Genomic DNA, 11,950 nt, shown 5'->3' with positions numbered 1-11,950 from the left:
TTTCTTTTCTTTCACATACTATTCCTGTGTATATATAAATAAATTATTTTATTATCACTACCGGACCTAGCCCGCGAGGTACGGGTCTTATTATGAAAACATAAGTTAAAATTGCCATGAATCTTTCAAAAAAATATATTTCTAGAAATTTCAGCTCACATCATTACAAAATTTATGAATTTATGCCAACATAGTCCAATTCAACCTAAATGTAACACATTTTTATTATTATTTAAATTTATTTATAAAATAAAACATATTAATAGTCAAATCAATCTGAGCTGAGTTTGTGGAAAGAAACAAAAGAAAACTCTACTTATATTTTTGTAGTGTGCGCAGAATTATGAGTTTATTGAGAACATTATGTTGTGACTTGTGATACTATAAAGAACCCTTTCCTTCCCCCATCACGCTCCATATCGAAACCCAACAAATCTTTCTTTTTCTTTTTCTTTTTTGTTGGTGTTCTCTCCATTCGAAAACCATGGCTTCCAACTTTAGCTTCAAGGCCTTACCAGTCCTTGCTCTTGCACTGCTTGCCGCCTTCTGTCAAGCCACCCTAGGTTCTCAAATCAAGCACTTTAATTAAAAAACATGCAAAGTTGTAATATCAAGATGGCAACACTTTGACGAAACTGTATAATTTTGGTTGCAAGGGAAATAACATGTGAACCACTTGACGAAGACACCTGCACCTACCCGGTATCATCGGCCGGTAAACGCTGCGTGCTAGAGAAGCACGTCAAGAGGAGCGGCAAGGATGAATTCACATGCCGGACATCGGAGATCGAAGACGATAAGATCAGCAACTGGATTGAGATCGACCAGTGTGTCAAAGCATGCGGGCTTGGCAGAAAATGCTTCGGCATCTTATCCGATTCCCTCCTTAAAGTCTCGCTTCACCCAAATGTTTGCTCCCCTCAGTGCTACAATAGCTGACCCAACGTCGCCGACCTTTACTTCAATCTCGCCGCGGGAGAAGGTAACGTCTTTTAACAGTACTAGAAGAGCATGCAAGAGCAATAATTAAATTAAATTTAAAAACTAATACTTGATATCTTGGCAGGTGTTTTCCTTCCGAAATTATGTGAGGCACAAGGAGCAAATACACAAAGAGAACTGGCTGAGATCCGAAGCTCTGGTATTGTTGCAACAGGACCCGCCAGTGGTGTGAAGTTCTTGGGCGTTGCCCCAACAATGCCGCCACTCTAAATTTTGGTTGACTGGTAAGTTTACAATAATAAAGAAAGTTCCATTGGGTAGGGGCTAGGTTTTAGAAACCGGGCTCAAATGCATGAACCATCTTATTAAAATTTTGGAATGAGCCATGACCCATGAGCTTGGACCCCGGTGTTGGTGTGTGCAATCTACATATGATAAACTGCAACTTCATAGATATATAGATTAGTTTGCTAGAGATATGTATGCTATGAAGATGTGTGGTTGACCATACCCCACTTATTTATATGCTTAATGGGTATGAAAAATGAAACTATGTGAAATACAAATATTTATAGAGTCATTTCAACATGGTTGATTAGAATTTATTTTAACTATTTCTAAATTTTGATGTTAGGTAAATTAAAATTTAATATTTCATAAAAATAATCCTACAACAATAAGGTTATTTGATTTTAATGTGGGCGTTGGATTCAATAATTGGATTTGACGGAAAAAATTAATTTCTCTTTTGATCCTTTTCTTTTCTTTTTGTTACACAAACTCTAAAGTTATAAATTTTTATTATTATTATGTATAACCTTAATAAGTAGAGAGATTTATATATGAAAAACTTTTAATATAATATGTTTATCAAATAATCGAATAAATAAATATAGTTTAATTGCTTTGGAAGTAAATAACGTTAATTACCTTAAATTAACCGCTTGATATTTATGATAAAATCTTAAACTCGTCCTTGATACACCTATGCAATATTAATCCATTTATTATGTAAGAGTTAATCCAATGAGACATCTAAATAAACTATTAATATTTTTTTTCAAACCCTTAAATTTTATCTCATTAAACTGGTATTAAATAACCCTTGCACATTGTGAGTGATTAATTCTTACTATAATTTATTAGTGATCTTAATCAAGGCTGAAACGTGAAATGCAAGGCCGAAGTATACAAATTTGTGTGATGAAATCTGATAATAAGGGATAAAATGTCAAAAGAAGTTTTACTCAAAATAGGCAACAAAAATCCTGGCCATGCAACCAGAAATGAACGTGCGTTTTCCTGAAAATCAACACGTAAAGAACAACTATTGTTGCGGACATGGTTAGCCTTTAAAGCTTGGAGAGTTGTTTACCATTGTTTTGCCCTCAAATTTCTCTTCACCACCGTATTCCTCTCGCCTCATAATATCTCCCCTCAACTAAGGATCTCTTCCCACTTTATCCCCTACTTCATTTCTCTCTGTCTTCTTCTTATTCTTCTTCTTCTTCTTCTTCTTCTTCTTCTTCTTCTTCTTCTTTTCCTTCTTCTTCCTCTCCTCCTCCTCCTGCTCCTCCTTACATAACTCAATTCCTTTGGACGAAAAAATGGTGAGTTCTTCTTACATGCCATGTTAGAAATGTTGTTTAATTTAGAATTTAGAGATGCTGGTCGGAAATCTTTCATTGATTCATATATTTCTTGGTCATATGTCGGATTAGGCGAACGCGGCATCTGGAATGGCTGTTGATGATGAATGTAAGCTGAAATTCTTGGAGCTAAAAGCGAAGAGAAACTATAGGTTCATTGTTTTCAAGATTCAAGAGCAGCAGGTGGTGGTTGAGAAAGTTGGAAGCCCTCAAGAAACCTATGAAGATTTCACTGCGGCTCTACCTGCCGATGAATGTCGCTATGCCGTCTTTGATTTCGATTTCACCACTGATGAGAACTGTCAGAAAAGCAAAATTTTCTTCATTGCATGGTATATATGCCAACCCCAAATCAGTCTACCTTTATTTCATTCATTTAACATATATTCCAAGAAAAACTCTCCAAATTCCTTCATTTTTCTTTTTAACAGGTCACCAGATACATCAAGAGTGAGAAGTAAGATGGTGTATGCAAGCTCAAAAGATAGATTCAAGAGAGAATTGGATGGCATTCAAGTTGAGTTGCAGGCAACAGACCCTAGTGAAATGAGCTTTGACATTATAAAAGCCCGGGCAATCTGAACACGCAAAGCTATTCTTGCGTTTTACTTTCTTCTCCAACATTCACCCGCTCTTTATGCATATGACTACCATTTGTAAGCATTGCTTAATTGCATTTATGCTAAATTTATACTTTTTCAATCATTTCTATTTATACTTTTTCTTCTTTTGTCAAACTTTTTTCTTTTTTTTTTTTGAAGTGTGGGTTTTACAATGGACTCTTGTAGTTTTAATGTAATATTATCCATACATTTATGCTAAATTTATACTTTTCGATCATTTCTATTTGGTCTTAGTTAGACATATTATTATTCTATTAATTTCTTTGAAATATATGATGTTTATATAATTATTATAAAATAATATTAGTTGTTTATAAAAGATAGAATCAAATTTAAATATTATGTATAAAATTAAAGTTAAAATGTATAATATTTAACATTAAATTAAAATTCATTTATAATTTTAAGATTTATCCTCTTAAAAATATAAAATTTTGTAGTTAGTAGAGAGTAGAGTAATATTCATAGGGATTAATAATAATTTTATTTCTCCAATAAAAACAAATAAAATAAATAGTAAACGGAATAATTTGCAATTAAAATGAAAAATTACCAAAAGAAAAATCGCAAAGAAAATATGAAAAATCAATGCAATGAAAATCTAGTCAAAAGTAAAGTTGTAGTTTTGATTCACAATTTAATCGTCAATGTAAAATTTTTTCATATACTCTTGATAAATTAATTTTAGTTATTAACAAAGCTACTAGCACTTAACCTCTACTTTCTTCTCAATAACTAAGATGAAACTTGTTGGTTATTTCCTTATTAACAAATAACATTGTAATGAATCAAATAAAATTTAGTCCATTAATAACATTAAAATTAAAGACTCATTTCTAATTAACAAGACAATATAAATTGTGAATTATGCTATTCAGTAAAATATATATATATATATATATATATATATATAATTAAACAATTATGAATACATAAACTCTTATTTACAAGACAAATATTTTAAGCTATCAATACAATTTCATATCTAGTAAATTTGAAATTTTCATAATTAAAGCAAAAGATATTTAAATATCAAATAATATAATAGATATGACCAAAAATTAATTACAACTCATAAATTAGTAAAATCAAATCCTAAAAATTATTTTGATTAGAAAGAAGGGTTTAGAAATTAGATATGTTCATCGATTAAATTGAATCGGATTTAAGCCGAGTTAATGTATGATATTAGAACACTTTATGTTTGTCAAGCCTAACACTATATATGGGTCTCAAAATTTTCTAAACTCATCTATATTTCTAAATGGCCAACTCAAACTAATTTTAGCCTTCCCAATATTATTTCTTAAATTTTTAAAAATACTATTGATATGTTGTTTGTTTTATTAAATTTTAAACATAAACAAATTGACATATTATTTAATTTTACATTATAATATTATATATTGAATTTAATTCAATATAAATTAAATCATATATAAAATAAAACAATATATTATAAAGTATAAAATAGACTAGGTTGGAGCCCTAAATGTTGGAGTCCAAATCTAACCCCGAGTTTAACAAACCTAACTTTTCTGGCCAAGTAAAATTTTCAAGCCTTATACTTTTGTTTAAACCCTCTTATACATACAATTTTATTTTATTTTTAAATAAATAATTTTTGTTGATGTATCAAACTTGATATAAGAAATGTAAGGAATGAAGAGGTAATGGCAAGGAAGAGTGAGTTGGGTATTGGGATGGCATTAAGGAATAAGAAATTTATATTATTAACATATTGTCAAATTTCAGATCAAATACCTGGTATGTAGAATTATTTTTCAGTTAAAAAGAGTAAAAAATCAAATCTGTAATAAAACATTTATGCTATTCTATTTGTTAAAAAGAAAAACATTAATTGTCAAAATTATAACAATTAAGCATTAGTGATATACAATTAACGATTAAAATAAAATAAAATATATATGTAACAAATAAATTGTTAATGAAAAAAGAAATACGGTCAACTGGCTCAATACTGTAAACTTAACTGCAGAATTTGAATATGCCATAAAACCCTACAAATAAAAAGGCCAACAAAGTTATTTTAGATGGATTGCTGAATGGGAAAGTGTATGATAAAAACGTTATATTAATTGAAAATTGGGAATTAAGAGAATTAATTTTGGAAGCGTCGAAAATTATGTACGGAATTTTAAAGGTAATTGGTAATCGTGTTTATATTTATAATATAAATCAATGTAAAATAAGAAAAAAAAATTGACCTTATTAGTATTTGGCTAGATGTATAAAGAAGTTAGAATTTACTTTTGCAAAGATTACGCTTAAAAATTCGTCAAAAGGAAAAAAAAATACACATGTCACTTATAGGTTATCACAAATGGCAAACAAAGAACTAAGCCAACAAAGTAAACTTTTCTTTTTTGTTACAAAACTTAGAAATATAAATTTTAACAAAAATACACCGAAGGAACTGCAGTGAGTTTAGAATTTTATTTTTGGAATTTTATGTAAATATATAATCTAGAATATTTGGTGTGACAAAATAGAAGCAATTGCTGTTTGACAATAGATACTACTCTTTTTCCTTATTACTGCAACTGAAGACAGTGAAGGGTTTGATGGTCTGGATTCTGGTTTCTAACTTTTCCACCTGTTTTATACAATGTTACACTAACAACTGGATATTCTGCTTGTATATTATATTGGAATTAATTGTTATAAGCCCTGAATATGGACGCCCATGGGAACTTGGCTATTGCATATATATACACACCCACACGTACATGGAGTTACCTACCTCTCCTTTAAAATTCCATTATTGAAGCTTTTCCTTTGAGAATACAGCAATGGCGAGGCAAAGTTACGAACAGAGAAAGACAGGAACGGAGTCAGCTGCAGAGGCATCCAAGGAGCTGAAGCGAAAGAAACGCATGAAATTGGTGGTATACGTAGCAGCTTTCGCCATTTTCCAGACTATTGTCATCTTGATTTTTTCACTTACAGTGATGCGTATCAGAAACCCCAAGTTCACTCTCACCTCTGTCACCGTCGAGGATCTCACGGCAGCCCCTAGCCCTGTTTCCTTCAACATGAAACTCAGCGCCCAAGTTGTCGTCAAGAACTCAAACTTCGGCCACTTCAAATTCGACAACACCACCATTTGGTTCGATTACGGGGGAGTTGGAGTTGGGGAGGCATTTGTTGCAAAAGGAAGAAGCAAGGCAAGATCCACGAAGAAGATGAATGTGACCGTGGAGTTGAACTCAAACAATATACCCAATAATTCAAGCTTGGAAAGTGAGATTAAAGCAGGGTTTCTGGCACTGACAGGCCATTCCAAATTGAGTGGGAAAGTGCAGTTGATGAAATTGATCAAGAAAAAGAAATCTGCAGAAATGAACTGCGCCATGCTAGTCAACTTAGTGACCAGAGCTGTCCAAGATATCAACTGCCAATGAAGTCGAGCTTTGCAACATCTACAGTACTTTTACAGCGTTGAGGCTTATTTATATATCATACTATATAAATAAACTTGTTATTCTTTACTTTTTTTTCTTTTATCTGTATCCATTTGTGGATTTATTGAATACTTATATTTATAAGATTGTTTTAGTATATGTGGATGTCTATAATGTTGATTAGTGTCATAGCTTGCGTCCTTGACATAGCTGCCTATCCGTTGCACTGGAAATACTCTAATCACATATGGGCAATTTTTAATTTCTAATGCGCAACTACCAAACAATTGCAAGCATCATGGAACACGATAGCGAAGACCCTAGCGTTGATTTCTTGATGGAAGTCAAACCGACCAATTGGATGCAGTATACAAGTCAATTGTGGAGTTGGTATTGCTCCCCTATTTCAGTCAACTTCCAAAAGAATGCCTCCTTTTCTCAAGTTAATAGCGGTCTTGGCCTGGCGTACATGCATGGTGCAGTTTCCTGAGTTTCTTTCTCTTTCACTCTGCCTGCAATAATCCATTTGAACCTCTTCTCAAATATGATCCGTAAACTTTTGAATCCTGTTCTCCTTATGCTTAGCTTGTGGTTGTGTTCATGCCCAAATTCAAGCTTCAGTTGCATAGAAAGTGAGAGAAACACTTCTGAAGCTGAAACAAAGTTTTAAAGACCCTTACCATCGCCTATCTTCATGGAAAGGCAACAACTGCTGCATATGGAGGGGAATAAGTTGTGATGAAACCAATGGCCATGTTGTCAAGCTTAATCTCAGACCACCCTGGGCCTCACTGCTTAGAGAGGAGAGGAGACCCTTAGTTGCTTCTGTTCTAAATTCTTGTTTGCTCCAGTTCACATACTTGGAGCACCTGGACTTTAGTGGAAATAATTTTCAATATAGCCCCATCCCGCAAATTTTTGGTTCCATGAAACAGCTGAGATACCTTAACATCTCCAATTCTCGATTCAATGATCAAGGACCACCATGGGCCTTGACGGTCCACGATGTGCAATGGATTTCTAACCTTTCGTCTTTGCAGCACCTTGGCATGGCAGGAATATGCCTCGGTGAGACACCAAGCTTGTTTCAGGTACTCAACAGGTTTCCTTCCTTCTTGTCCTTGCATTTGTCACAATGTGGGCTAAATAATTCTCATTTGTCTTGGCATCCCATAAATTCTTCATTTCATGGCGTTCGGCATCTAGATCTTGGACAAAACGATTTTCCAGGCACAGTTCCTAGTATGATTCAAAACATGACATCTCTAAGATTCCTTGATCTTAGTTTCAACCTTTTTATTACATCTTCAATCCACAACAGCTTTGGCAATTTTAAGAACCTTTTGCATCTCAATATTGTAGCTAATGCATTCAGTGGCATTGAGAAAGGGTTGTTATTGATGTTCGGAAATATATGTTACTTGAGATCATTAGATATATCATACAACCAATTACCAGGCGAGCAAATTGGAAAGTACCGAAATTTATCTGGATGTTTTGGGCATGATTTAGAGGCTTTAAATTTAGACTATGCTCGGATTAGTGGTTATGTACCTAATTGGCTGGGGATACTTGGAAACCTCAAACACGTTCATCTTTCTCACAATCAGTTGAATGGAACCGTTCCGGAAAGTCTCGGGCAACTTTCGAACCTTGAGACTTTAGATCTTTCATACGATTCATTGGAAGCTGCCATTTGCGAAGTCCACTTCGCTTCACAATCGAAGTTGAAAACGTTGTCTATTGGCTCCACTGGTTTAACTATCAAGATTAAATCCGACTGGATACCTCCTTTTCAATTGGAATACATTGAAATGGAGTCTTGCAAATTTGGAACACAAATTCCTCAATGGCTTCAAACGCAATCGAAAGCAACTACACTGCTTCTTTCGAATGCTAGTATCTGGGGTACCTTGCCGAAATGGATGAAGGACATGAACCTCAATGAACTGGACCTCTCCCACAACCAGATCAAGGGGACCCTTCCAAGATTTCCATCCAACTTGAAGTTGATAGATCTCTCCGGTAACTCGATCTCCGGTGTCCTTCCGGAAAGGATGGGTGATATGCTGCCTCATTTGAGCTCTCTGATTCTTTTAAACAATCTTATCAAGGGTTCAATTCCAAACTCGTTGTGCCATATTAAAACTATGGTAGTTGTTGAACTCTCGAATAATAACTTGGCTGGGAATATTCCTGATTGTTGGAGACACCATCAAGATATAGAAGTTGTAGACCAATCATCTAACAATCTCTCAGGTGTTGCTCCCACGCCATGGGGCATCTCTGTTGGCTAACATGGTTGGACTTGAGCAACAATAATCTCAGCGGACAGCTATCATTGGCCTTAAAGAATTGCACATCTCTTAGATTTTTAGATGTAGGCGAGAATGCATTATCTGGAAATGTACCTAAGTGGATTGGGGACAGCTTTGGGTACCTAAGAATTCTCAGACTACGGGGAAACAAGTTCAACGGTAGCATCCCTTGGCAACTCTGCCAACTCTCAACTGATCTGAGATCCTGGATCTTGCTGAAAACAATCTACAAGGAAGGATACCTCGTTGCTTTGACAACTTAACTGCCATGGTCTTTCCCCAGTGTGTATTTAGAAAGCTATAAAACCATGCTATGGTGGGAAAAGGAGCACTTAAATGAGGTGATCAAAGGAAGATACCTGGAATACACAAAAACACTGCAATTTTTGGTTAGTATAGACCTCTCAATGAATAACTTGGAAGGAGTAATCCCAGAAGAGCTGACACACCTCACCAGCTTAACTGCTCTCAACTTGTCTCAAAACCAGTTGTCAGGGAAGATCCCTGGGAAGATAGGGGAACTTGAGTCCCTGGAATCTCTCGACTTGTTTGTCAATCAACTTTCTGGCATGATCCCAGATAGTCTGTCATCTATAACTAAACTAAGCGCCCTCAGCTTGTCCTACAGCAACTTCTCCGGCAAAATTCCCAAAGGCAATCAACTCCAAACTCTTGATGACCCCTCCATTTATGCCGGTAACGCCTTGTTTGCAGAAATGCTCGGATGATGAGCCTCATCAAGACAACAACAAAGACAATAACCGTGCTGAGAAGATGTGGTTTTAAATTGTCATAATGTCGGGCTTTGCAACTGGCTTCTGGGGAGTTGTTGGAGTTGTAATATTCAACCAGAGTTGGCGACATGCTTATTTGAGGTTGGTAGACAGGTGTAAAGATGGGCAACTTTTGCTTGTTGAAATAATGATGGCAAGTTTCAGAAACAAGATGTGCATACTTGATTGAAAATGGAGACCCTTGTCAGGTATCGTATATCTATAAAAGTAGTAATTACATTTATTCAAGTTTCAATACTTTCACTTTGTTATTTTTAATCATTTTGGTACTCTATTCCGTTTGATGTTATGTTATGATAAATGAGTGCACTTAGTTTTCAAATACATGATATTAATATTTTCCCATTTGTCATAATGAAATTGTTTTTATACTCCAAATATATAGACTAAAAATTAAGTGAAAAGAAATGTAACTGAAATTTGAATAAAGTCAATAGATATAGATATAAATTATAATAATATTCAAATTTTATAAGTAAATTAATTATATTTTTTTATAAAATATATAAATTCCCTTTTAATACCTAAAATATCCCTGCTACCTAAAATACTCCTATTGATTTTCTATAAATTGACTTCACCTTTAATTGGATGCAATTCTGGACTATGTAAGCCTATCCACCAGTTAGGCTTGCCTTTTGACCCAACTAATCCAACTCACATGATTGGGCTTTGGAAAGAGATCCAGTTTAAATTAAAATTAAGTCATACAATTTAATTTACATTTAACTATAAAAATATTTGGTAAGTGGATGAATAATCATCAGCTTCCGGAAGAAATCAAAGAATTTCTTGAAAATTCTACGAGATCCATTTGTTCTTTTTTTCTTTGATAGATGGTCAAAATTTCATCTGGTTCAAATCTTACTAAAAGGTCCATTAGAGATCAGAAATTGTTAAAGAAAGAGTAAGATGATTCTTTTGTCCCTTCCAGGCGATTGGAAAATAAAGAAATAGTTAATATATTCAAAATAATTATGTATTTACAAAATACCGTCTCAATTCATCCTATTTCATCAGATTTGGGATGTGATAAGTGGATGATCTAAGTTTTGAGTACCAAATTCGAGATCCATCTTACACAATTATATATGTGGGTCTTTGAGTTTCACCATACGTGGTTGTCATTTGTGGGTTTTAGTCTAATCCAGTTAGTTCAGTTTGTTGACTTTAGTCTCGATTGTGCAAGTTCTTAATCCATTTGTAATTATTTGATTTACTTTGTGATTACTCAAATCGTCCATTTTATAATAGTTTGATATTTGTGACCACTCGAATATGTATTTTTATTATACTTGTAACACTTTTAAAAAGAAATTATAAAAGTATTGTACTTTTTTACTTATTCGAATAGTGAAATTAACTGATGAGCCCAATCCAATTCAAACGTAAATAATAAAATTTTATTTAATTATTAAATTATTTTAATATTTTGATTAAAATAATCATTTTTAAATTTTTATAAAATAAATTGCGAATCAATCCAATTACCAACTTTACATACACCTTTAAATGCATATCTTAATAATTATAATTATAATTAAAATTAAATATGAGAAAATCAATCAAATTAAGCTAAATCAGAATAGTTTATAAAAAAGGTACACATAATAAAATAAAAAATAATCCAGGTATAACTTAAAAGATATAAAAAAATTGCATCTTTACAGGCAAGGAAATGTAATATTGTAATAAGTTAATGGGCAGTGCAACAAAATGAAAAGGCCGCATCAAGTCATAAATTTCTAGTATCCTAAGGTATATGTTTTCACATTTTTAAAGTTGCAAATTCAACTTTTTATCCTCATTGAATTACATATTCTAATATGAGAGATAATAATTAATTAATTAATCCGGTCACGTGATATGTTTTTAAGAGTTTAGAAATGGAAGTTACGTTTTGTCTTTTTTTTTTTAAGAATAATGATTCTATAGTGTCAATGATAAAGAAAATTTAACTTAAAATTATATTTGAATTTAAACACCATATAATAATATAATAATTTGAGTGTTCATTATTTTAAATATAATTTATGTTTAAATCGCATTAATATTAAAATTATGTTTGAACATGAATATTCAAATAAAATGAGTGAAGCATTTTTTCTATTTTATCATAAACGACGATGATAACTAGTCAAATCATAATTTTTTTACTCATAAGTTCATAATAAATTGGGAGGCTTGAAATTCGAGAAG

The 11,950-nt window shown here is 32.9% G+C and overlaps 3 protein-coding genes and 1 pseudogene across 3 annotated transcripts; all 4 read left to right on the top strand.

Annotated features, from left to right (window-relative positions):
* The first annotated feature begins 424 nt into the window (after nt 1-424).
* Nucleotides 425-1,212, top strand: LOC108477990 (uncharacterized; annotated as a pseudogene).
* Nucleotides 1,213-2,326: 1,114 nt separating this feature from the next.
* Nucleotides 2,327-3,414, top strand: LOC108478866 (actin-depolymerizing factor 7). Its single transcript, XM_017781324.2, has 3 exons — nt 2,327-2,552; nt 2,664-2,923; nt 3,023-3,414. The coding sequence occupies exons 1-3, from the start codon at nt 2,550-2,552 to the stop codon at nt 3,171-3,173; spliced, it is 414 nt and encodes a 137-aa protein (XP_017636813.2). The 5' UTR covers nt 2,327-2,549; the 3' UTR covers nt 3,174-3,414.
* A 2,461-nt stretch (nt 3,415-5,875) lies between these two features.
* On the top strand, nt 5,876-6,843 carry LOC108477989 (late embryogenesis abundant protein At1g64065-like). Its single transcript, XM_017780438.2, has one exon. The coding sequence runs from the start codon at nt 6,028-6,030 to the stop codon at nt 6,637-6,639; it is 612 nt and encodes a 203-aa protein (XP_017635927.1). The 5' UTR covers nt 5,876-6,027; the 3' UTR covers nt 6,640-6,843.
* Nucleotides 6,844-7,565: 722 nt separating this feature from the next.
* Nucleotides 7,566-8,936, top strand: LOC108477988 (receptor-like protein EIX1). Its single transcript, XM_053018641.1, has one exon. The coding sequence runs from the start codon at nt 7,566-7,568 to the stop codon at nt 8,934-8,936; it is 1,371 nt and encodes a 456-aa protein (XP_052874601.1).
* The last annotated feature ends 3,014 nt before the right edge of the window (nt 8,937-11,950 follow it).

This window comes from Gossypium arboreum, chromosome 9 (assembly GCF_025698485.1).
Source record: "Gossypium arboreum isolate Shixiya-1 chromosome 9, ASM2569848v2, whole genome shotgun sequence".
Taxonomy (NCBI): Eukaryota; Viridiplantae; Streptophyta; class Magnoliopsida; order Malvales; family Malvaceae; genus Gossypium; species Gossypium arboreum.
The sequence above is the reverse complement of the archived record's forward strand: the minus strand, read 5'-3'. Positions and strand labels throughout refer to the sequence as shown.